The 24710-nt window shown below is 52.2% G+C and overlaps 12 protein-coding genes across 12 annotated transcripts; 6 read left to right on the forward strand and 6 right to left on the reverse strand.

The window, feature by feature from the left end:
- Window positions 1–197: 197 nt before the first annotated feature.
- Window positions 198–2812, forward strand: JN550_009525 (uncharacterized protein; the record flags this gene model as incomplete). Its single annotated transcript, XM_049321607.1, has 3 exons — window positions 198–503; window positions 563–991; window positions 1040–2812. 3 exons carry the CDS (start codon window positions 198–200, stop codon window positions 2810–2812), a joined length of 2508 nt encoding a protein of 835 aa, XP_049168472.1.
- Window positions 2813–3068: 256 nt separating this feature from the next.
- JN550_009526 (uncharacterized protein) lies at window positions 3069–3659 on the reverse strand (the record flags this gene model as incomplete). The annotated part of the gene is made up of 2 exons (XM_049321608.1): window positions 3069–3182; window positions 3240–3659. 2 exons carry the CDS (start codon window positions 3657–3659, stop codon window positions 3069–3071), a joined length of 534 nt encoding a protein of 177 aa, XP_049168473.1.
- A 1638-nt stretch (window positions 3660–5297) lies between these two features.
- JN550_009527 (uncharacterized protein) lies at window positions 5298–6885 on the forward strand (the record flags this gene model as incomplete). The annotated part of the gene is made up of 6 exons (XM_049321609.1): window positions 5298–5682; window positions 5741–5907; window positions 5962–6339; window positions 6389–6531; window positions 6592–6763; window positions 6811–6885. The coding sequence occupies 6 exons, from the start codon at window positions 5298–5300 to the stop codon at window positions 6883–6885; spliced, it is 1320 nt and encodes a 439-aa protein (XP_049168474.1).
- A 1465-nt stretch (window positions 6886–8350) lies between these two features.
- JN550_009528 (uncharacterized protein) lies at window positions 8351–8993 on the forward strand (the record flags this gene model as incomplete). Its single annotated transcript, XM_049321610.1, has 2 exons — window positions 8351–8422; window positions 8493–8993. 2 exons carry the CDS (start codon window positions 8351–8353, stop codon window positions 8991–8993), a joined length of 573 nt encoding a protein of 190 aa, XP_049168475.1.
- A 758-nt stretch (window positions 8994–9751) lies between these two features.
- Window positions 9752–10426, reverse strand: JN550_009529 (uncharacterized protein; the record flags this gene model as incomplete). The annotated part of the gene is made up of 1 exon (XM_049321611.1): window positions 9752–10426. The coding sequence occupies one exon, from the start codon at window positions 10424–10426 to the stop codon at window positions 9752–9754; it is 675 nt and encodes a 224-aa protein (XP_049168476.1).
- Window positions 10427–11978: 1552 nt separating this feature from the next.
- Window positions 11979–13011, reverse strand: JN550_009530 (uncharacterized protein; the record flags this gene model as incomplete). The annotated part of the gene is made up of 4 exons (XM_049321612.1): window positions 11979–12355; window positions 12431–12579; window positions 12654–12798; window positions 12870–13011. 4 exons carry the CDS (start codon window positions 13009–13011, stop codon window positions 11979–11981), a joined length of 813 nt encoding a protein of 270 aa, XP_049168477.1.
- Window positions 13012–13913: 902 nt separating this feature from the next.
- On the reverse strand, window positions 13914–15215 carry JN550_009531 (uncharacterized protein; the record flags this gene model as incomplete). The annotated part of the gene is made up of 3 exons (XM_049321614.1): window positions 13914–14111; window positions 14168–14942; window positions 14995–15215. The coding sequence occupies 3 exons, from the start codon at window positions 15213–15215 to the stop codon at window positions 13914–13916; spliced, it is 1194 nt and encodes a 397-aa protein (XP_049168478.1).
- Window positions 15216–15938: 723 nt separating this feature from the next.
- Window positions 15939–16848, forward strand: JN550_009532 (uncharacterized protein; the record flags this gene model as incomplete). Its single annotated transcript, XM_049321615.1, has 3 exons — window positions 15939–16315; window positions 16401–16521; window positions 16573–16848. 3 exons carry the CDS (start codon window positions 15939–15941, stop codon window positions 16846–16848), a joined length of 774 nt encoding a protein of 257 aa, XP_049168479.1.
- A 738-nt stretch (window positions 16849–17586) lies between these two features.
- On the forward strand, window positions 17587–18197 carry JN550_009533 (uncharacterized protein; the record flags this gene model as incomplete). Its single annotated transcript, XM_049321616.1, has 3 exons — window positions 17587–17820; window positions 17952–18081; window positions 18151–18197. The coding sequence occupies 3 exons, from the start codon at window positions 17587–17589 to the stop codon at window positions 18195–18197; spliced, it is 411 nt and encodes a 136-aa protein (XP_049168480.1).
- Window positions 18198–18917: 720 nt separating this feature from the next.
- On the forward strand, window positions 18918–20092 carry JN550_009534 (uncharacterized protein; the record flags this gene model as incomplete). Its single annotated transcript, XM_049321617.1, has 6 exons — window positions 18918–19010; window positions 19081–19116; window positions 19176–19297; window positions 19533–19552; window positions 19627–19794; window positions 19893–20092. The coding sequence occupies 6 exons, from the start codon at window positions 18918–18920 to the stop codon at window positions 20090–20092; spliced, it is 639 nt and encodes a 212-aa protein (XP_049168481.1).
- Window positions 20093–20850: 758 nt separating this feature from the next.
- Window positions 20851–21735, reverse strand: JN550_009535 (uncharacterized protein; the record flags this gene model as incomplete). The annotated part of the gene is made up of 2 exons (XM_049321618.1): window positions 20851–21306; window positions 21361–21735. 2 exons carry the CDS (start codon window positions 21733–21735, stop codon window positions 20851–20853), a joined length of 831 nt encoding a protein of 276 aa, XP_049168482.1.
- A 1087-nt stretch (window positions 21736–22822) lies between these two features.
- JN550_009536 (uncharacterized protein) lies at window positions 22823–24610 on the reverse strand (the record flags this gene model as incomplete). The annotated part of the gene is made up of 2 exons (XM_049321619.1): window positions 22823–24197; window positions 24252–24610. The coding sequence occupies 2 exons, from the start codon at window positions 24608–24610 to the stop codon at window positions 22823–22825; spliced, it is 1734 nt and encodes a 577-aa protein (XP_049168483.1).
- Window positions 24611–24710: the final 100 nt, after the last annotated feature.

A 24710-nucleotide genomic window follows, 5' to 3' on the forward strand; every position in this document is an offset into this window, starting at 1 on the left:
ATTTGGGTGATACCCCAGGCAACTGCAACGGAAGCATCTTCAAACGGTTTCTTGCCCATCGAACGGCTCGACGGCCTTTCCCCGTTTGAATCCAATGAGCTATTCGAGACCTCCCCTACGCCCTGCTGCAGAGTCAACGGGTTTCAGACGCGCTCGTAAATGCCATCAAGCTGCGACTGGAATCACAACTGCAGATGATGTGGGCACCGCAGACCGGCAGCATCGATGTCGCCACATCAGCCGGTGCAGCCCTAGCATGCACAGCGCTGACGCAGTTCGTACATTCGAGAAGGTCAGAACTCTGCGCTGAGACACTGTCTTGGATTTTGCTGCCCATCTTATGCAGAGCTCTGAACAGGGCGGATGATGGTACAGTCCTCAAAGCAACTGTGCCGATAAGCCCTAGAGCTCAGTCTACGTCCTTCAAGGCATTATGGCTGGTCTCTGGGAGCATAGTATGTGCGAGCTGTCTCCGGGCGGAGTACGATGTACTGCAGTATTTCGTAAGTAGTCCACATACCTCTAATGAACCGGAATGCATAGGAAGCTAAAACGCAAGCAGCCTGCATTGACTCCAATACTACTAGCAATTCAGATTCACCAAGGGTCTGAGCGAGCTGCTCCGTCCAATTCCAATCCCCGGTGGTGCGTTTACATCAGTGACACGGTTTCAGGCACATCGGCCGCCGCGCTGTTCGCTATACTCAGCCTGACGGATTGGGATTACCGGAAAGCCTTTCTGTCCTTGATTTACCTTGCTGCTTATCTTATAATTTACGTTGCGCTCACTCCCAGAGCACCACAAGGTAGTCGCATACCCAGGCTTGACATCGACAGTGCTATTGGCCCATTATCATCATTCACTGCATCGATTTTGGGCTTCATACTGGCTGTAGAGACCATCGTTTCGGGCTTGCCAGCCATGAACCTTGGATACACACTATTATCAGCCTTTGCCAAATCATTGTCTTGGTTCTTCACCATCCAAACTGTATGTATACCTACACCTGCACTGCCCTGAGATACTTATCAATTCTAGGCCCGATTAACATCATGGCATATTGCGCCCGCGATAGGAACATTCGCCATCATTTCAACTCTCGATCCGTTCAAACAAACATCGAGCTTTCAAGCGGCGTCACATGTTGCGGCATCGGTCGTTTCTCTTGGTCAAGTCATACACGCGCTTCCGCGGCAGGAGAGAGGCAGGTTAGCTCTGTGGACTTTCAGCCTTTTCGCGATCATCCCGTATGCAGCGAATCTCCATGCTATCAGAACCGCAGAGTCTGTCGTGAGGGAGACTGCCCGCTCTGGAAATCATCCTGTCGAAAAATTGATAGGCGAGGCTAGAACTGACTTTCACCACCTGTTACAGAAGCAGTCCCAGAACTACACTGCAGCGGAAACTGAATACCGACGCCGATATGAAATAGAACCCCCAGCAGGTTTTGAGGCCTGGTATGACTTTGCTGTGTCGCATCAATCACCCATTATCGATGACTACGATACTATATACGCGTCTGTGTCTCCGTTTTGGAAGCGCAGTGGCGTTGAGATTGCTCGGATAATGGTTGAGGTACAAGATGCATTGGACAGTGAGCTGTGGCTATGCCAATTCACCAGCGAGAACGCGAAGACTCACTGTACTCACCCGTATCGTGTTTTCGACAGGCACACTGGATCCATGTTTGAGAGCTTGTTGGCCAACCTACCTGGTGTTATCCCTGACTTGAAGTTCTTGGTAAACCATCTTGATGAGCCAAGGGTTTTGATCCCTCCGGGATCCAGGAGGAACAATCCGCCCTCATCGCATGCCCAAGTGGCTTTAGCGGATATGTCAAGGCAGTATACTTGGGATGCGATCACCAAGTTTTGCGACACTAATCCGCAAGATGAATTCAGCCGAGACCGATACCATGCCAAAACTCCTACTCTACAGTTCGTGGCGCATCCTGCTTCGGACAAGGACCTGTGCCAACATCCCCAAAATCGAAACACGCATGGCCTCTTCATGAGCCCAACTTCGTTCCGACTGATTGAAGGCCTGGTTCCGGTACTCTCAACCGGCTCGCCTTCAACTATGGGCGATATATTGTTCCCAAGCCCAGCTTACATGGAATCGGAGTTTCAGTACGACACAACAAACGACATAGAGTGGGACAGAAAGCATAGCACCCTGTACTGGGCTGGGTCTAATACAGGCGCCTATACATCAGACAATCAGTGGCGACAGTACCACCGACAAAGGTTTGTGGCAGTTGCACAAAACTTGGAGCGGAGAACGCATTACTATCTCCGGGAGGTGGCAGGCGCAATCACTTCTGTGAAATCTTCATTCCTGAACACCAGGTTATTTGATGTTTCTTTCACAAGGATATTTCAATGCCAATGGAAATACTGCAGAGACCAAAGCTCTTACTTCAACATTAAGTCCTGGGCAGACAAGGATGAGGCATTTCGATTCCAGCTGGTCTTTGATATGGATGGAAATGGGATCAGTGGACGCTACTACAAGCTACTGGCTTCAAGATCCGCGCCCCTGAAGCAGACCCTTCTCCGCGAGTGGCATGACGAGCGTCTAGTTCCGTGGGTGCATTACATCCCTGTGAGCCAGAGCATGGATGAACTCCCGGAGTTGGTGCTTTACCTCACGTCGACGGATTCTGGACAAAAACGGGCCATGGAAATCGCGGAACAGGGGCGTGAGTGGTTCTCGAAAGCGTTTCGAGAAGTTGACCGAACAATATATGTTTACAGGCTGTTGCTGGAGCTAGCGAGACTGCAAGATCCAGCGAGAGAAGCCATCAAATAAACCATGCTTCAGTTTTAGATCAGAATCAGATTTTGACGCAATGGCGGTAACTATTTTCATGCTGGAGTGCTTGATGGAAATGTGAGGCATTGAACCATCAGCATCCCGAGCTGTCTTTTCTATGATAACATCGCAACCACCATGCTGGAGCCAAAGCAGACAACGAAGAGATAGGTGATAAGTTTGGATTAGTTTTAGAAGTCAGAGCTGAAGAAGTGTCTACTACTTGAACGATAAATGAATGTTACCCATAGTGTCACCAAGGTGTCAAGATGCTTGAACCTCTTCGGACACAATTCAAAGAATCATGGACTGTCACAAAGTGATTCAGGGAATTCAAGGCTGAAAAGCCAATGTCAGTAATGTCCCACTGAATTGAATGAGACACTTGTGTCAAGTGACAGTAGTGCTACCGAGATGTACTTACTCGGCAGTAGTATGTGTCCTTGCACGCGTGGCCATTGCCATCTACATACAAGACTCGGTCGCTGCCCCTCTTGCATGCGAATGTCTTGAAACTATTGTTGGCAGATCCCACGTAAGTGTTGGCCGACTTGGATTTAGCACCGCTGATGAGGTTGTACGAGAGCTTCACGCCGGTGCTGTAGCTGCAAGAGCCGGAGCTGCCCTCGCGGAAACTGTTTGTAACGCATTCGTTGCTGTTCCCGGGGAAAGAGTTGCTATTATCATCGTCGGCGTAATAGTCGATAGCCAGATAGGTGACGCAATCGGCGAAGTGGATGGTCTCTGGCCCGCGCTTCTCTAGACCAGAAGCTTCGATACCACCACTCGGAGCGGCGAGAGCAGTGCCAGCAACGGCGAGAACAAGGGCCTTGGAGAAGAACATGGCGAAGTTCTTTGTCTGTCGGTTTCTCTGTGTAGAATGGTGCACTTGTCAAGTTTTGAGGGCTGGATGTGAGTGGCCTTTTGGTGTTGATGTGCTCTTTGGGGATTTACGACAGCCGGCTACGCGGGTGGACGCAGCCTTTTATACAGATGCTCATAATGGCACATGGCTAGAACATCGAACCTTTCAGTCCAGTCCTAGACGGTCGGTCCTGCTTGGAATAGACTAACCCATTCGCCTGCCCGTTGGCTTAGCTTCACAGCATGTTGACATGCGTGCGGCTGAATCAGATGGACAAACAATTCTGCGAAGAGACATGCTGGCGTAATCCAGATAGGCTATATGCCGCCTGCCCAAAATTGAAAACAGATTCTTGAACTATAACTCGTCCAATGAGCGAATCTACGTAAGCTATATATTAATATAGAGTGACATGTATATTTGTGGCTGAAGACTGCCCGTATGACAACAATCTCATCAGACGCGCAACCAGCAAAAACAGTAGTGCTAACTAGCCTTAACCATCGATCCTGATGGCGCGGGTTCTGATAAAGCCTCGGATCGTGCTGCTACTTGGAGACCCGCTCCTTTAACTTCGACCTAGTGTCATTGACACGCGGACAACCACCTGCCCTTCTGCCAGTGCCATTATTAGCTGACGACGGGTTCTGATGTTTCCGGGTTCTGCTTCAGTCATCGCTCTGGGCTCTTAGAGTAAGTGGAAATCAGTATAATGCTTGAAATACAGCTCTATGGACCCATAGCAAAGCGTTTGGCTGGGACTTTGACCAATTCGCAATCTCACGTCCAGGCGCTTCTAACGATCACATATTGTAAGCGTCGTACAAGCTGAGACAGTTAGGTGGAATGGACCTGATAATTCGAATTCGATCACTGCGAACCCCCGCCCCGGTGTTGCTGTGTTGCGTGCAGAAGTATCGGAATAGATGGTGTCTTCTGCCATGCCAATCGGCGTTTGTGTGCCCCTTTGCGTGGTGCACTATTGAACTGCACATGGCGCAATTTTGGGGTGTCTGTGGTTCTGCAGTAGAGCGGCTCAGCAATTCGATTGTGTGGGGTTGTTGCGTGCATATCCGCCACGGTATGAGTACATTCATCTGTTAACAATTTGCTGCTCGCTCATGGCGAACGGCATACCTACCTATAGGCGGTGTTGGTAAGTTCAGTCCAGTACATGCGAGCAACCTGGAAGCCTTCTCTTTGGCTCCCGAGGTCCCTACCTAGGTATTGGCCTGAACTGCATGCAAAGTACTTCTTCAGGGTCAAGGAACCGCTGGGCCGCTCTGGCGGGATCGGCTTGGCGCGTCAAACAGGTGGCTAGCAGCCTATTTAGGCAAGGCTGGTGCCTGTACGAGCCAGCGAGCCGACCAGATCCCTGGATCAACAACAACCAGGCTGCCAGGGTTCTATTACACAGTAACTAGCGGTAGCGGCGAGCTCTGAGCCTCTGACGTCCAGATACCGTACGCCAAACTCCGGGCTTGCGGGCGATCCAATTCCGATCCACTCAACTCCGATGCGCTCAGTCACCTGCCGACAATATGTAAAGCTGCCCTCCTCCAGGCTCCCGGGCTACAGAACATAAACACGCGCAATCCGAGACGCTGCGCTCAAGTCATGTTGCGCTCAACCCTCCTCGAAGTGGTGCTCTTGTTGGGCGCCACGACGCTCGGTCTCGGGTCACCAGCATCCGACCAGAGAGTCCTCGCCTCCCCTCCAGACAGTTCCAACGCACCGGTTCGGCAGCACAGCGTCGACAGCGCCATCCTCGCAGCACTCGAAGCGCACTCGGATCCCGTCGATGCATACCTCGCCCTCCACCCAGAAGCTGCGGCGGAGCTTGCCGAGCCGCGACTCCTACGCGTGTTTGGGGAGCAGGAGCCAAGATGGATGACCGAGGGCGACAAGATGCGCTTGCGCCGCAAGGGCAACAAGTTCATGGATGTCACCGACTATCAGCAAGGGTACTTGGACGACGTCGAGGCATTCTCCGGCAAGGCCAGTAAGTGAATTAAGCTGTTAGATATCTAACCCGATTTCGACGACTTACATGGTTGTAGACCTACCCAACCTGACGCACCAGGCGCTCGTCAAGGCCCTCTTCCCTCGAGTCTCGACCGACAAAATGCACCATGTCCTCAAACACATGACGAGCTATTACAACCGATTGTATAGCAGCGTGATTGGCGCAGAAAGCGCTCGATGGCTGCATGACGAGATTGCCAAGGTTAGTGCTGTTTTCTGGAGACGTTGCCACGCACAGGCTGACCACTATGCGTAGATTATCGACCAAAGCCCCGTGAGCACTTATATCTCGCTCGAGTTCTTCACCCACACTTTTGCCCAGCCGTCGATCATTGCACGCTTTGAGCCGAAAGTACGGAACTTCTCTCACCCGTTGACGATTCTGGGCGCCCACCAGGATTCCGCAAACTACCTGTTCCCTCTTCTGCCTGCCCCTGGTGCCGACGATGACTGTTCGGGTACTGTCAGCATCTTGGAGGCATTCCGCGTCCTGGCTCACAGCGGTTATATCCCTGAGCATGGCCCCGTTGAGTTTCACTGGTACGCTGCTGAGGAAGCCGGACTGTGGGGCAGCCAGGCTATCGCGAGATACAAGAAAGATTCACGCGCAACGATTGGCGCCATGATGGAGTTTGTGAGTTTTTGAGACACCCGGAACCATTACTGTGGCTAATGCGAACTAGGACATGACTGCATATGTTTCCAGAAACGCAACAGAGTCTATCGGCTTCGTCAAGACCGAAGCAGACGGGCCCTTGACGGAGTGGGCCGCGAACCTGGCCAAGGAGTACATACCCATCAAGTCTGGAATTTATGAACTCAGCCCGTAAGCAACATACTGGGTCTACGATTCTAGATTATCCATGCTGACAATATATGTGCCTAGTGGTGCCGGATCGGATTACATGTCCTTTACTAAGCAAAACTACCCCTCAGCGTTCGCTACCGAGGGCAACCCTTTGTCGCACAATGGCCCCATGGGTGACTTTGACCCCTATGTCCATACTGCCAAGGACACCATGGATGTTGACGATGAACACGGTTACTTTTCAATTGACGTAGGTTCACTCTCTACTCCCAATTGACCACAACTGATGTACGGCAGCATATGGCAAAATTCTCGAAGCTGGCGATTGCTTTCGCCGTTGAGCAAGCTGGATGGGATAATCATTGGAGATAAATCGGTTTGGCCGCCTCGGTGAGCAGACACAGCTATTACCTTAACACCTGACAATGCCATGCCGCAACATATTGGAGGCATTATCAAGTATTGATTCAAGATAGAACCCAGACGTGCCTAAAGTTTTATGTGCTCATAAGAGATTTTATTGAGGCAATAGCTCTGTATTTTGACCAGGAAAATCAGCGTACGAGTGTCGTAACGTTTCGGGAGCCGAACTCCTGGCGCGTTAATTCAGGAAGGACATCGCAGCTCACAAGCAGAGCGAGCTCGGGAGCATGTATACAAGGAAGCGTGCTTTGAATCATGCTGTGTATGATGCAATAACTATGACCGCCTCACATGCACGTACTTTGAGGCTATAGGTACAAGGGTGGCGTGAAGACTTGCATTCCGCAAAGCCATCCGCTTCGAGCGCATGACGGCTACGCCTTACTCGAAATGCGTAATTCATGCATTTCATATACTAGGGTGGTACGCATGGAATTAGGATCCGCCTCGGGCAGCTCAGCAGTACCACGATCCTTAGACCCGCTCCCCTGCTGCCGTGCAGCAACTCCCCATGAAGCAGGAAGGCGAACATCAGTCCAAGTTGATTGTCATTCTGATATACGCTTTGATATGGTACCTGTCATAAACCGTAGGGAAGCCTCGCTGGAGGACAGGCAATCGTGCCACGCGCATGGCCTATAACCACCAGCTTAAGTGGAGAGTATACCAAGTAATTAGTTGATAGAGCCATAGCCAAGGAACTCTGGTCATTGGACAGTACCTTAGAGTGTTTCAATACCATCATAAATACTCATATGAGGGGTAACCCTTCGATCTCTTTACCGCTACGTAAATAAGTACATTTCTCTCTAAGTGCTTACAGCATATTGGCTGGTAAGCCTATGTCATGCCAACTGACGTGGCTTTGTTTCCAACAAAGATTTAGGAAAGACATACCGAAGCAAAGGTAACCCGCAAAATAATCATGACAGCTGTGATAGAGTCAGCGGCCGAAATAAGCCAAGTCAAATAGTCGCGGTGGAAGTCTCCGGATGCACACTAGCGTAGCATGTATGTAAGCAGAACCACGTCAGTGAGAGTAACATGCAAAGGTGCATTATCTCAGACGTCATTGGGCTATGACCTTCTCTGTCTTTCCTGTTGATTGGAGCTGATACTAGCCTTGTGCTCGTATATTCCTTCCTGACTGCAGGTTGAAAAGCGGCCAAGCGTTCGAAGGATTGTCATTAGTATCACATTACGTTATTAGGAAATAATGACGTTAAATATGCAGCTCTCGTTTGACTGAGCTGCCGCCTGGAAGCACGCACTTATATGCTTGAATTACTTTTTATATTCTCTTGCGGAAAACTATAAGTACCAGCGTCTGTATGCTTCTACGTTCTAATTGTGGCAATCAAAACACCCACTTTCAAAACATTGTAGCAAATCCATTGTTCATCAGACCATAGTCATGAAGACGACTTTGCTGCCAACGTTTCTCGTTTCATTCCTCGCAGCCGTAGGCACAGCTAAGGTCCAACCAGTAAGCACGATTTAGTATTTCCATCTGCGGCCCCAGTACAATTTCCATGTATTAAACATTCCACTAATAGGCTGCCCGGGATTCGAATGAATACCAAAACTACCAGGCTGGAGTGCGTGCGCTGCCTCAGCACAAGAGGGGCTATTATCACCTCGCCGATGACGGTGTGATGCGCTCCCTGGGACCTGGCAACGAAGTTCTCGGATTCGTCCAGGCATCACCTGCGGTCCTCGCGCGTGTGATTGCCGACGCCCCTGAGGCGGATCGAGCCCATCTGGAAGCCGTCTGGGATGGCATTGACGGCCGCGACGTTGCCGACCCGTGGACCATCAAGCGTGAGCTGATTAACTCGGCTCACGCAACCCCCAGTGGTCGGACACGGCGGAACGAAGTGCTCGATGCGTCAGACATTGTAGTCAGAGACCTGTCGAGCCCGGTTTGGAAGCGCGCTTGCAGCACGGCGGGCGGTGCGTGCTCGGGTAATCGTGAGTGCACGAGCCCCGTTCCCACCGACAATTGTATCTGCCGGTTTGTGGATAACGCTCTTATTGGAAGTTGTGACGAGGCCTAAGTGCTGTAGGTATCAGTTAACTGCGCGGATCAAGAGATCACCACGTAGCCATCTATACGGCGCCCAAGTAAGGTCACGCACCCTCAATGAAACACCCCCCGTATTCCAATACCGTGAAAGTCCCTCGCTGCGTGGACAAAGAAGTAATAAATGCGCTGCAAGTAGCGACCACCATCTGTGAGAAAGCATGTATGACTAAAACTTTGTCTGAGGGTGCGAACCATGAACTTGAAGCAACCTTGCACAATCACGACTTGATGTATTCCTTCGGGATATTGCCCGTCAATTGGCGACAAAGTAGAGGAGGCTGAACCCACTCCAGCCCGCTCTGCAATCTTTTCTACAGCTGTGAGTGTTTGCTAGCCTCGAACAGACTTCAAAGTAAGATGTTATGAGAAATGGACTCCGACTGGTACAAATTGTTACAATAACTCACTATCCGGATGTGTTTAGAGTCACTTTCATAGTTCACCGTGCAATTTGCTATCTATAATCGAATACCTTGAGGATGTTCAATACATCATCTGATATATTGGGGCTAGTTTCGATGCCATCCTACAGGTTGGCATTCACTAAAGTTGGGAAACGTGGAATCAAGCAATTGAACGGCGAAACAAATGCACGAGAGTATAAGGGCGTCCAACTTATAGTTCTGCATTTCAGCACGCAGTTGTCTTATAATGGGGTATATGGGTATCTAACTATCAATCATGGAACATGCGCTAGTATAAAGCCAACTACTGCCGGCATGATACATGTTATACAGCGGCCAAGAACCCTGCAAGACCAACAACTCCAGTGAGCGCCCACATGGCCATCGACCTCGTGTTCAAGCCCGAGGCCGCGTTCGAGCATGCGTTGGTCGCGCTAGCTGTTTTCTCAGCACCAGCCGTGATGGGGACGTCGAAGCGGTAGTATTCGCTACCAGACATGGTGGTTGTGGCTGAGGTCTGGGTTGAAGTCTTGTCTACCGACAGGCCGAAGGTGGGCGTGCAGACAGCAGCCGTCGTTCCGGACAGGACGCAGTTCTCTGCAATGGTTACGGCAATGTCGTGGCCTGCCGTGGACGTTGCGACGACACTGGAGGCAGCGAACGTCGAGGGGCCTTCCGTGACAGTCACGGCCGGTGCATTAGGACCACAGCTAGGATCAAGCTCCAAACCCTCGACTGTGATCGTGGCTGGTCCTGCGGTGCATCGCACAGCGTAAACGGTTTGGTCTTTACATGCTGTTACAATTGACGCAGCGTAAGAGAAGTCATCGGTGTATGCGTCGAGGAAGAGGTTGACGGTGGGGGCGTTGCTGGTGGCACTGCTGTTGTCCCTTGCAGCGAGTTGGGGAAGGGACTCGTGCTCGGCACGTGGAAAGAAAGCCGACAGCGCACTGAGGTCGCCTAGGCTGGCGGCGTGGGCGGCACCGTGCTGGAGAGCCATTTTGGGCAAATTGAGTTGATGTTATAGTTAGATAAGCGGGCCAATGATGCTGATTGAGTTTCGAAGCTCTTCTTACGATTCCACTGTGATCTGCTTGAGCTGTGTGTCCCTACGACGTGATGTGGCCTTTTCCCTCTATATATTCTCAAGAACAGACGAGTATTCTCTGTCCATTACCAGGACATATGATATGACTCCTCGCAGAAACAGTTTTCGTTGGACCGCGCCAGTGCTGTGCCGTGCGTATCAGGTGGTTCTCAACCTTTAGCGCAACGGCGCTAGACCTCAATTCGCACCGCCGTCTATCTTTAGCAGCGAGCTCCCCTGATCTGTCGAAAATGAGGCTGCTGCGCCGCGCAGCGGGCCCAGGTCAGTGGCTCTGCTTCCCGTTGTTGGGCCCACGTTTGCAAAGCCTCTACAAGGGGTGTAATTTGAGTCGACCAAAAGTCCCTGCCAAGGTAAGCGACCTAGAGGCACGCTCCAGGATACAGTACATAGTACGGCGGACGATGAACCCGGCCCCAGGTTGGCCGACCTGCTCGAATTACTTAGCCAAAGGCGTGTGGCACATTCATGCAGCGTAGAAATTCAGGGTGGATGCATCAGCGGGTGCAAGGAATTCAATGTCCGAAGGATCTAGTGCGCTGTCCAAGGCTCACAAGGCTACACACATGCACTGGCTGCCGACACTCGAAGACAACGGTTCCTGCCGTAGTGCAACGATATGTTTCCTTGTCGTTATCGTAGCGACTTTGCTCGGCAGGAAGGTATGCGATTAGCAGGAAAAATACCCAGTCGAAAATTTGGGGTCTTTTGCAATCCACAATCCAGTAAGGGTGATGTAAAGTATTCCCCGATACCGAGCTGGAAAGAGCTGTGCCGAGAATGGTGCTCCTGTCAAAGGCGAAAAATTATGAGAACTATAGAAGCAATACACACCTAGATATGCCCTGTAATCGGTTGGACTCAAAAACTTTCTGCTCTGATCTCATATGCTTCGCCAGGCTTTGCTTTCGCTGGATCTTGATTAGGATAGTCTAATATTATACTTACTTCCGTAATGGGATGTTGGGATGCAAATCAAGCCAGGAACGGGGAATGGTAAATATATCCGAGTAGGAACGAATCTCAGGATGCCTCTCCACACATTACACATCCAGGAGGTCATTACGAGCGTCGAAGATAGAGTAGCCGTACAGTATATCATCATACTATCCGCCGATGCTTGGATTTGGCGTTGCGCTAGTCTTTCGCCGTGTACAGTTCTGAAATCTATCGCAGATCTGGCTCTAGCTTCGCACTTTTAGTCCGCGCGAGATGATACGATCGAGGGGAAAATTGCTCATACGCAACGTCGAAACAGGTCAATTTCGTGCCGCGTCGGGGTAAGATTAATAGTGGCCCCTGATGCGGACAATTCACCACCATCTCTTTACAACTATTTGAACCATCCATCTAACCGCCTTGGTTGATACAGTATCTAATACCCTCGGGAATTTCTACGCCGGATTATGTAAACCAGCCGTCTCAAACAGACATGTCGAGGAGTCAATCAGCGAGTAGGTAACTCTGCAGCCGTTTGATAAGCGGCCATTTCTTGCGGTAGGTGCTTGTGTTCAGAGTGCAGCTCCGAGAAGTTGGAAGGGCTGCCAGTCGGGGTTGGATAGTAGTATCCGGCATTCGCGGCCTGTGGTGGCGTTGGCCCTGCTGACATGCCCCTTATTTTCTGCTTCCTTCTCGCGAAGAAGCAGATGAGTAGACCAATGAGCGCGACTGCAGCGATAGGCCCGATGACTGCTCCAGCAATCCATGCATTGCTCCCCGATCCACCACTGTTGCCAGCGCTACTGGCCGGTTGCGTCGTGCCTGCTGTTGTTGACGAGACTGATTTTGTAGTTCCAGTTACTGAGGCCGACAATGTCGACGAAGCTGGCGCAAGGCTCTTAGTCCAAATTACATCAAAGACCGCGGCCAGCCTTTTTCATTCGGGAGTTCAAAACTTACACGTAACTGTCGATGTCACAGTCGATGGCAACTCTCTATAAACAGTATTTGCCACCCAAGCAGCGCGGCAGCCTATATTGGTGGCAGAGGGAAGACCGCCAGGCGAGCTCTGGAAGATGGTGAAGGCGACACATGATAAGCCATTGGAACTGTTGGCGCGCAACACAGTCAGCGTTGACAACTTTAATACCTCCAGAACAGCATGGTGGGCCTGACAACGCACCATACAACGCTCCCGCCGTTGTTGTATTGGGCGGTTTCCCCAGCGCACGCGGTCGCGAATACACAATCCGATGTCTCGGAACAGTCACCCGCGTACTTCCCGGAGGTGACCCAGGATGAGCCAGAGCCAGCAGCCAATCTTTGAACTACCACATGAGAATTAGGTTTCCAAAGAGCAGTTTGCAAGGCGGAAAAGACATGGAGTGGGCTCGCTCACCAGTGGTCGGGGCTACATAATATCCTATGAACGCCGGGTCCTCAAGATCAGGGACAGAGGTTGCCGGTGTCGTGGCGGTCGTCGAGGATTGCGCGGTACAGCTTGCGCTCAGCAGGAAGACGGCGACGAGCCGAGCAGCCATGCTTTTTAGTTGAGATGGAGCCAGGATAAATATAGCTGACTTGCGTCAAAGCAGCAGTTCTCGTGCGAAGGAGGCCTTTGGAATCGGTGAAGATCAAACATTCTCATGGACAGGGGTTCATCACTGTGAAAATTGGATTCAGGAACTCCAGGCTGTCAGGACTAATCAGGTATACAGCCGATGCCGCTAAAACCAATTAGAGGCGATAACGCCGCGGGCAGCGCTCAGCCATTGCCAAAGCCGTGTCTAGTGCTGACCAGAGATTGCGAGCACCCTGTATGTAATCCCAACCAATCAGAGCCATTGAGGTACCCTTGATCAGACCACCGAACTTGCTCTGTGGCGATCATGCCTTCATAGGTTTGCTGGTGGATAGTTCCGTTCGAGACAAGTTAACTGTTGTCTCACTCGTAACCTAGCAAGCTCGAGCATTCTCAGGACTTCTGGGGCTGTCCGGGTGGACTTTTCGCAACCAGCTCCTGGCGGCCTATTTGTGGGGTAATTAGTTCAGGACCTGGGATCGCTCGATGAGATGAGTTGCTGGAGACACGCTATGTTCCGTGTGTGTCTCCCGTTATTCTGTTTTGTACTCAGCCAGAGCCGGGACTGCGTCTTCATCTGCGGGCCTGTTCCAGACGCTGGCTTTGCTCATGGTCTTTTTGCGCATGGTCATCATAATTTCGCGCTCCATCTTGTCAATGCCTCTTTCTACATCAAATTCCGCAAGCGCAGTGAATATCCTCCGCCGCCATTCCCAGTAAAACCAGGAACCTAGGACGATCAAGGTAACGGGTGTGGCTACAGCGAAATAGATCCAGATGTTGTTTGACATTGGGCCTTGTGTGTCATCTATGATCTCTACATCAGCTTTCAAATAACACCATATCCTCTCTATACGGGCGTCACTTGCCTCCTTTGAAATCGAAAAAGCTCATGCTGAAGATTGAGGCTAGGAAAGTCCCAGGAAGGAAGATGACTCCCACAAGGCTGAGCGCCTTCATCGAGGAGCTGTCTTGCTTGCTGAGGTGGGCCAAGCGGCGCTGTTCGGCATTGTTCTCCAGGTTCACTTGGCCATCCCTCTGGGCTGAAAGATTGCTGAGCTGCAGATATTATCAGGTGGCAAGCACCATGTGATTCCTTCGTGAGAACGACTCACAGCAAATTTCTGAATCTCCAAGCGTCGTTGCGTGTTTCGCACGTAACCCTTCATGCCTTGCAGCCGATTGTTGTACAGACTCAGCCTGCTTGAAAACTTGTGGTGTGCCTTCGTAATCTCTGGCGATCTCGCGCACTCTGGTAGGTATTCAAAAAACAGAGACAGAGCTTTTTGGGCATCGCCAATGATGCCCATCCACGCCTCCGGATCGCTCCGCAACATAGCAGAGTTGATTTCAACCAGATCACGGCCAATAATGTTAAGATCCAAATCGTTGTAGGGTGAGTCCTCCATCGGGGTCCGCGAGAACGTCAAGGCGTCTTCGACCTGCCGGAGCGATTGCCGGCCATCGAGGGTTCTCTGCTCGAGCGACCCATTCAAATAGAGTGCGGCCAGAGTCATGGGAAGAAGTAACGGGTGGCAGATCTGTGACGGACTGTCTTTCACTAACTTCAAGCTTTCGGAGACATTTGAGCACGGCGTTCCCTTCAAGAAAGCTGTCGTGATCTTGTCGCGGAATGAGTACGATAGGACAAGTTCCCATCCTCTAGTTTTCCCCTTCTTTCTCATATCGGCCTTGCGGACTATGATATGCAGTTGAGGATCCGACTCATCGTGGTTGTAAGAGCTCCAGAACAGAGGCCCAACTGTGGAGGTACACTCAATTGCACTTAAAGGTAACCCGAAAGACATCATCATGGACCTGTACACATCTGGTGGGAGAGTGATGTAGTGGCTAGTAAAAGTGTCGCGGTGCTTGGCATTTTCTTGCACTCTAATTCACTGGTTAGGATTGTCGTGGTTGATCTGGGTGGGGTTCAAGATACATGATTCGAAGTCCGGCCTTCAGCTGCACGTCCTTGGGAATGACTGGTGCAGCATAGGCACCTTGTCTCTGAAGGAAATTTTGAAACTCATCTGGCGTGAGAGGACGCGATTCAATTACGTCGTGCACTGGATCGGTATAGTTGAAGATTTCCAAGTAGGATGTATTTTCTGGAACGTATTTGAAGCCTTGGAGCAGTTGGTCAAAGATATGGTCGTCCATCGCTCCGTTACTCAGTGTGCCCAGGTTCAGACAGGGCGTATATCTCGTGAGACCAGTTTATCGCGTCGTTCTGGGAGACTGAAGACAAAGACAAAGTTCACATGAGCCTGTGCAGAAAAGTGAGGTTTCGTTGCGCAGCGGCTGAAAGGCTGGTTCAGCTGGTGCGAGGGTTGTGCAGCCCAGGCTGCAGGCACAGCCTCGTCAAACCCCGTGGATCAGAACAAGACCTCTTTATCCACGAAGCTCGAGCCTTTGGCCAACAATAAATACCACTTAGGGATCTTTGAGACTTTCCATCTTGAACTGCGTAGACCGCGGCTTTTGACAGCCTAATAAACACGGCATCTTGTTGATACTAAGGAGATTTGCGAGGACTTAAGCTGGGCACGGCATTTCCTATATGATCTAACCGCCTACGGCGCGATACAATCGCTCGGGTTAAGGGCGCTGGGCCATTATTCAGGAGCCAGGGATGCCTACTGGTAACGAATGCATAGTTGCACTTGTAGAGATAGATGGCGATCTATCAAAACGCTGAATTCTGAATAGATGGGGTGGCAAGTCAACATCGGTGCGCCTCCGGACAGTGGCCCAATTAACGCCACACCAAGTACCACACTTTTGGGGAGGCTCTGCCCCACCGGGCGAGCTCTGGCCAATCTGAGGCCGCCCTTTGTAATCGGGGGAGCTCCACCGCCCGATTTCCCGAAATTCCAATTCATCATGACCTCCAAGCTACCTGGATTCGCCATCTCGACCTCCAAGTCCTTCGCGACGACGCCTCTCCACTCCCCGCAATCCGCCCAATTGCACTCCCACACCATGCATGGGCTCGCACGATCCACGACGACCGCCGCCATGCTGTCGACCCGCCAGCTGGTGCGCCGCAACCCGGCTGCGGCCAGCGCTGTCGCCAGAATAGTCGCGCAGCGCATGTACGCCACGCCCTCGGGCCCGCCGCCCCCGGGCTTCAGACAGAAGCGGCCGACGTACTGGGACGAGGAGAAGGAAAGCACGCTGGACCGCGCCGGACGATTCTTCCTGATGACCGAGATGTTCCGCGGCATGTACGTGGCGATGGAGCAGTTCTTCAGACCACCGTATGTTTGATGGCCCCCCACCCCTCCCACGGGTTGGAGAACCGAGGGAGGATATCACGGGATGTGACACTGATGGGCATGCCAGCTACACCATCTTCTACCCCTTCGAGAAGGGCCCCATCTCCCCCAGATTTCGTGGCGAGCACGCCCTGAGACGGTACCCATCTGGCGAGGAGCGCTGCATTGCCTGCAAGCTCTGCGAAGCGGTATGTACTATCTTTCACTTCTGTGGACGCGTTGCTCATCGTTTTGCCCAGATCTGCCCGGCCCAGGCCATCACCATCGAAGCCGAAGAGCGTGCCGACGGCTCGCGTAGGACGACCCGTTACGACATTGATATGACCAAGTGCATCTACTGTGGCTTCTGCCAGGAGTCGTGCCCCGTGGACGCCATCGTGGAGTCGCCCAACGCAGAGTACGCCACGGAGACGAGAGAGGAGCTGCTGTACAACAAGGAGAAGCTGCTGGCCAACGGCGACAAGTGGGAGCCCGAGCTGGCCGCGGTAATCAAGGCGGATTCCCCTTACAGATAGGAGAGGGGCAGTGTTTGTTTTCCACCAGTAATGGGCGCATGTGTGCTGGGAAGGACTGTACATATTAACGTAGACCCCCGCCAAAAGAGCAATTTCTCATTTGTGACGCATGTCGACACGCCGTCCCGGGACTTTGATTGTATCTCATCGGGGCTCGTCACAGCTCAACGGCACAGGGTCGGAGAGGCTCGATTGCCATCTGCGGAGCTGCTTCAGACTAGGATTTGCATAAAGAATATCTTCCCTTGAGACCAAGTGCGGGCAGCCGGCCGATTATGTGCAATTGGTCATTACTACAGTATGTGTCGCCATGTGTTTGTTTGGCCTCATGCGTAATTGGATATGCCATGATCCTATTCGCTGCGCCGGCTGTGGTGGCCCAGCCTACCGTACCTACTGGCGTTAGCGCAGCAGGTTGTCGGGTCACGTGAAACTAGTAGATTTGGGCCCCCCAGTGGCCAGCTAGCAGCCAGCAGACAGCAGCCAGCGGCCAGCAGCCAGCGCCTTGGGGGCTTGGCCAGTAGCCCCCGGGGGTTCGAATGCTGGCCGTGCGCTAGCTCCGAAGCTCGAACCTCTCGCGCTGTCGCTCCCGGGGCGAGAAATTTATCATGACTTTGATTTGCTCCAAGCTCCATCACGAAAGGACAACCCACGTCACCACATCGAGCCCAGCCATCAACAACCCGTGTCTCCTGCCCCTGACTTCGGTCCTCAATTGAGCCGCACACATCCGTCACAATGTTCCGATCAGCATTAATCCGCACTGCCGCCGCGGCTTCCCGCGCTGCCGCCCGCCCCGTCGCCCGCGCCCCCGTCTCCAGAGCTATCTTGGCCGCCCCTGCCGTCTCGAGGGTCGCCGCCTTCAAGACCGTCCGCCTGTACTCGGCCGCCGCTGGCCTGAAGAAGGAGGAGGTCGAGGGCCGCATCATGGGCATCCTGCAGGGCTTCGACAAGGTCAACGACACCACCAACGTATGTGGCTATCTCTGTACTTCCTGGCCTGGCCTGGCCTCATCCGTCCTCCATCCGTGCCCTGGACCGCTGAGAGCCAGGCAATCTCCGGAGACACGCAAACATAGACCAACTGACGCAATTTCGAACAGATCAAGCCCACTGCTCACTTCTCCAACGACCTGGGTCTGGACAGCTTGGACACCGTCGAGGTCGTCATGGCGATAGAGGAGGAGTTCAGCATTGAGATCCCGGACAAGGACGCTGACGCCATCCACAGTGGTGAGTTCCTGGCATGAACCCAGGATTTATTCCTGCACGACATATCACTAACGTTGCTCCCCACTTCAGTCGACAAGGCCGTTGAGTACATCTTGAGCCAACCCGATGCCAACTAATTCTCTCCCGACGTGTATAATAAACTACGCCACTCTGCCCATCTCACTATTTAGAGCGGAGGATTTGCGGGCCGTGCATATGGATGTGTCAAGGAAATGAAGCGCGACGAGTCAAGCCCGAGGTGCTACGGCATCCGCTTGATGGTCGGGGAGCCGCAGACAGACACGGAGATGTCCTTGGTGTGTGATAGCGTATGAAGCGCCCTGCGCCAAATGTACTACTGTATAGATCTTTTCTCCGTCTACGTGCGTCTCCTTCGAACCGAAACAACATGCTCTGGTACGTGATATCTGAGCCGAGGTGGGAGGAAGCTGGGTGCTTGGTATGGTGCACTGGGCACTGGGCACTGATTCCAGTCCGCATGCGTCAATTCCAACCCATGGGTCACCTCAAGTGAGGCTCAGTCCTTCCGAAGGTCAATATATTTGCTATCATGCTTATGCCAGGCGGGGTGTCTTGATAACCTCAAAGCACCTCTGCCCTTTATGTCACCAAAAAGGCGCGTATGTACAGGGGGTTTCAATCTGACTGTGTGCATAGCTGATTAATCACCCTGCAGCCCACTTTCTTTATATGAAGGATAGCTTCTTGCTCCAAGCCTCACCCCCTCATTTGACCCAGGTGCATATATAGCCAAGAGCCCATCAGCAGCCAGTTTTCTAACATCTAGCTGGAGCTGCGAAATCCCATCCAGGACATTTCAGGAGACTATAGATACCATGACGGAAACGAACATCACTCTCTACACCACTCGCACCCCCAACGGCCAGAAGGCTTCGATCGCACTGGAGGAGCTCGGGCTCAACTATAAAGTAACACTGCATCCCGGCGTTCCTCCGCCGCTGCAAGGCTCAGTGTTTCCATTAATCACATGTACTATAGGTTCATGCCATAGACCTGTCCAAGGACGAACAGAAGGTGACAATCCCAACTGGGCCCAATCAGGCAATTATCTGTGATCTAAATCGGAATTACAGGAGCCGTGGTTCCTTGAGATCAATCCCAACGGCCGCATCCCTGCCATCACGGATACATTCACCGACGGCAGCGCCATCCGCGTCTTTGAGAGCGGTTCCATCCTGCAGTACTTAGCCGATCGGTATGACACGGAGCATAAGATCTCGTACCCTCGCGGGACTAGGGAGTACTATGAAATGAACAACTGGGTAGGTATCCGAGATTCACTTTGACTGCTGCGAGCTTCAGTATGTGCTGACGAGAAGAGGTATAGCTGTTCTGGCAAATGGGCGGGCTTGGGCCGATGCAGGGGTTGGCGTCCATCTCCTTGCTTTCACCTCCACGACGAGAGATTAAGGGCTGACGAGATCTTGTAGTCAAGCAAACCACTTCTTCCGTGAGTGTTATTTCTAGAGCACAGAACTCTAGACTAGGTTATTCGCAGGGTGCTCACATAAACCGAACGAACAGGATACGCTCCTGAGAAAATCAAGTACGGCATCGACCGCTACCAGAACGAGACCCGGCGCCTGTACCGTGTCATGGACAAGCATCTCAGCGCCTCGGCGTCCGGGTTCCTCGTCGGTGACCACTGCACCATTGCGGACATTGCGTGCTGGGGCTGGGTCGCCAGTGCTTGTAAGACCTCACTACCATCCCCCTCCCTTCCCTTTTGTTCTGTACACCTAGACCTTCGTGATCCCGTGAGATGATGCGGCTGACATCCTCTCGTGTAGCGTGGGCGGGCGTCGACATCGATGAATTCCCCGCGCTCAAGGAATGGAAAATGCGCTGCTGGGCCCGACCTGCCTTCGTGACCGGCCACGGTGTACCTGCGCCTAAGGAGCAGCAGGAGAAGAAATCGGAGGAGGAGCACGCCAGGGAGGCGTCCAACTGGATTATGAGGGGGATGAAGGAGGACGCGGCGAAGAAGTGAGGATTTGACGGCCCAAGAGGTTGATTAGTTGATACGCTCCTAACACAATAGTCTCAACTTTCTTTCTATGTGCTCTACTTTTGGGCATGGTGAAGAGGACTCGTGAGCTCAGATAACATGTCCTCTACATCGAAGTGGAGTATCTTCGACAGCCATTTGACGGCGACTATCCAATCCGAGCGCCCAGGAACCAGCACTGCGGCCTCAAACGGGCGCACGAGGCGCAGAGGCGCGGGTGCTACCTGTAGATCATCTTCACGGAACTCAGTATATGCCTAGAAGACCGCGAGGCGTTCATGATCGTTTATTGAGTAGGTTTACACTACCGCTCGCCAGCATCCAGCAGGATAAGTGCCATCGCTTGGAAGACCCACCATCACCATTCCAGGGACAGACATCAAATTGACCACCTACCATGACCAAGCCGTGACGCATGTTCCATGGAGACGATAGTTCACACCATGTGTCGAGCATCTACGCATCGCACAGTCACTTCTTTTCCTCCCGCTGGCTGATCTCTCGGACTGCAGATCAGGCAACACGGCCTTAGCTGCGAGCCCAGATGCGAGATCCAGACTCTGATGCTCATTCTGTGTCCTCGTTAGTTGACAGAATTGACGACTGCGTTTCCTGGCTACGCACAAGAGTGCCACTCTGACACGCCAATCTGCTGCCCAGCTTCCACGACCGGGTATGGCCGCTGCAAAGCTTCAGGCCTTGCAACATCTACTTAACTGTGCGATACGCAGGACGATGCGCTATGTAGGACGCTTCCTTAGCTCCATGCTATCGAGTTTCAAGATTTCGGCTTGGGCTGCTTGAGTATGCTTCTCTACACCAGATGAAGGCCTGCTGGTGGCGTTCTGTATCGACTTGGGTCCTATCTCACGACCATCAAGCTCCTTGGCCGACTGGACGCTATCCAGTTCTGGCAGTCCCGCTGGCTGGCTGTCGAGCTCAAACGTCTCTGAGTCTGGCGTATATGGTGACTCGTCACCGACATTGGAAGGTGATGATAGGTTGACACCGAGATGAAATGGGGCTCCAGACACCGCCAAAGTCTCCCCAACGCGACTGTGACTTGAACCGTCGATCTTGGCCAGGACGGAATTCCGGGTCTTCTGAAGGACTTGGTTGACAAACCCAAGCCGAGACTGCTTGACTTTCCTCTTCACAAACGATCTGAGTATAAATTTGCACTTGATGTCACTCTCCTGGGCAGCTGTCAATTCAAGCGCTCTGGCTGCTCATACCAGTGGGCGGCTCACAACTTTTACCCAGAGTGTAGGCCCCCCGCTCGACTTGGACTGGCTACTCTGGATAGTCCAATGGTCGCGGACTTCAATGCCCAACTGTGAGTAGACATGCGAGATCATACCGTTAGGTAAATCCAGAAACCCGACTTTACTGCTGAACTCCCCAGACCCTACGTCTTTAGGTAACCTGAACTGCTCGGTGATGCTGTACCATTGCCATGCGCCATGGTGCTCCTCTGGCGGCGCTTCAGGCGGTGGCTTAATGGGGTGTCGCTCCTTGGTTAGAGAGCCCAGATCCATCAAATCATCATGGTTTTGCAGGAGCTGAAGGACAGTTGCTGATGCGGTCCCCTCGGGAAGCGGTTCAGCAATTGTGATCTTGGCCATACTCTGGTTCTCTAATCGGCCTTATCGACCGACAGCACCGCCCCAATGAAGAAACAAACTCTCAGTTAAGCGCGAAGTCGTAACCGACGCACGTATTGTGGGATGTGGGCCAGTCTGCCACGCAGGAGCTTCGTCAAGCATGAAGCCGCGTCCTGCTCTTGGCGCGATCACAATCAGAGGTTGGGAAATCTCCGGCTTTAATCCCTGCTTCCCCAGTCGCCAGGACCCACTTACCTTGCGCCGCACCCAAATCACTCCTCTGGAGGCATCATGGCTATGGCCGCAATGAACCGCAGGCCAGGCATACTCAGAGTATCACATTGGGCTTACGGTAAGCTACATCGCGCCTCGTCTCCCAAGGCTTCCAATGCGGCTATGAGAAATGCGGTTAGAAGCTACTTGAGCTTGGAGGTTTTCAGCGTCAATTTGCGACAAGCCCTTTCTTTGACCGAAGATGATTGCGTCTACTGTCCCGCTTCAAGGCTGTAGCGCCCGCGTGGTCAGCGGGACCGGATTTACCACCGCCAAGCACCATTACAACCGTCAGACATGGTTGATTCCGCTGTTGTTAGGCACGAAGAAAGGCGAGGCTACTAGGAAGCATGAGGAGCTGGTTGTGTCCTTAAGAAACGGGGAGGGGGATCCATAGGCGACAGAAGCCACATCTGATAGACTTAACAAGCTGCAATACTGCTATGCCGCACTGTGACAAGCACCATATACAAGAAGTCAAACTGGAGCTGAATCCCAGGTTTGGTCGCCAACAGAAAATGAACAGGTTAACCTAAGATTAACTACAATGGTGACATTCTTTTCGTCACTTTTGGGGGGAAACATTTATACAAAGGTCTCTCGTATGGACTGCTGATGTATGTAAAGAGAAAACAAAGATTCGAGGTGAGCTTCGTTAAAGAAAGTAACATGTGCAAGAAGAATGGTGCGCCCCCGCAAAGTAAAATGTATACGAAGCTGAACTCTAGCGTCGGAGTTTGGACTTCGACGAGTGTATGATCTTGGCCATCAACCAAGCGTCATGTACCTGGTCCTGCCGGATATATTTGTCCTAATGACGTGATCTCCCTACTGTTCAAATACCGGAATCGATTTTGGGCGGTGCATGTGGAGCATAGGCCCTCCAATCGGCACACTGTTGTTGATATGCTGCGAGATCAGTCTTGCTGATCAAGGCCACTTGCTCAGATCTGCGCTCCATGAAATCAACGGCAAGGCCGCCGCTCACATGCCATGCAATGTGACAGTGCATCAGCCAGTTCCCGGGATTGTCCGATTTGAAAGCTAAGATCAAATACCCTGAAGCCGGCAACATAGTCACGTCTCTTCGCGTCGGGTTGTCGAATTTCAGGCCGGACGAAAGCGATGTAGTGAAGGTGGTTGAGGCAGCATGCCCCAAGATGAGAAAATCATGTCCATGGAGATGCATGGGGTGCGGGAGTGGCGACAAATTCTGGATCACCCAGTAGGTCCAAACATTCTTCTCGTCGACAAAAACGAGATTCTCTCTCCGTGGGTACGAGGTATTACCGGTAAGTATGTAGTCAAGGACGGGCTTGTCCCACTGCACGTCAACAGCGCTACTGTTCACGAACCATGTAACCGGCGCTGTAAAGTTAAGCGATATATCCAGGTTATGGGCTGGATCATTGACTTGAGTAACCAGGTTGGTCGTGTCAGCCTTCCGAGTAACCACAGGCGTGAAGTCAGTTCGGTCTTGGCATGCAGCATCTGGAGGGATGGTGCCTGAATTGGTAGGAAGCGCATTTGGAGCCCCTTCATAGCGAAAGATAGCCGCTGGTCGAGGATTGACGGAAAGACCACAGAGGCCCGTCGGAGACAACGTAACATTAAACCAGTAGTTACCCACAGCTTGAGAGGCGTCGATCAGGACGTCGTACCGCTGACCCGTCCCGAGATATATATTGTTCAGAGTCATGGAGTTGACTGGGACAAGATCCGTTGCAATAACTGTCATGTCGTGGCCGACTAGCGACACTTGGTAGTTATGTTCAACAGAAGGATTGATGAGGCGAAGTCGGTGACGACGACCGGGCGTCAACTTGACCACGGAATACTGCCCTTGCGCAGGGTTAAGCGGGTTGATGTTAGTGCCGTTAAAAAGAACGTTGTCGCTTGGTGGGGGCCCAGCGGACTGAGTCTTGAGTACTATGTCATCTGCGGAATCATAGTAATAGTCTGTAATAGGGTAGGCTCCAAGGTCGATATCATAGTTGTTCGAAGAGGGACCGTCGATAACAATGGAGCCAACCACTCCATTGCCATACTGCGCTGAGAAGTGTGAGTGGTACCAAGTGGTGCCATACTGAGTCGCCTTCAGGTGGTATGTCCTGGTCTTGCCGGGGGCCAGCGCGCACTCTGTAACACCATTTACACCATCTTGAAGATTCGTTCCCAGCTGCCGGAGGCCGTGCCAGTGGATAGATGTGCTGTTGTTTTAATTAGGAATGATTGTGAATCTGTGCGAATCTCAAGTGACTTACCCGTTAGTAGGCATGCTGTTCTTCACATTGACGGTGATAGTGTCCCCCCACTTGGCAAATAGGGTTGGCCCAGGGAACTGGCCATTAATGAGCTGAACATAATTCTTGACCACACCATCGGGGCCCTTCCAGTTGCGGACTTCAGTGATCTCTAGGTTGTAAGACACGGAGCCGCCAGGTGGGGTTGATTGTTCATAATCGGTGGTTATGTCGAAGTTGGAAGTCCAACACCGACGATTGCTCGGTATATTGCAGCTGGCCTGCCGGACTTCGAGATCCTGAGAGGCGGGTGCTGCTAAAGCAATGCCAACAAGTAGCAAGCTGGACACGAGGCCCCTTATAGAAAGAATTGAATACATGGCCACGTTGAAAGAGGGTATCAAACCAGTATCAATGAAACCCAAATTTGGGTCGACACCCAAAACTCGGAAGACAAAATAAAGGCAATGGTTGAAGGTC

This window comes from Neoarthrinium moseri (genome assembly GCF_022829205.1).
Source record: "Neoarthrinium moseri strain CBS 164.80 chromosome Unknown scaffold44_Wmoseri_CBS_16480, whole genome shotgun sequence".
Taxonomy (NCBI): domain Eukaryota; kingdom Fungi; phylum Ascomycota; class Sordariomycetes; order Amphisphaeriales; family Apiosporaceae; genus Neoarthrinium; species Neoarthrinium moseri.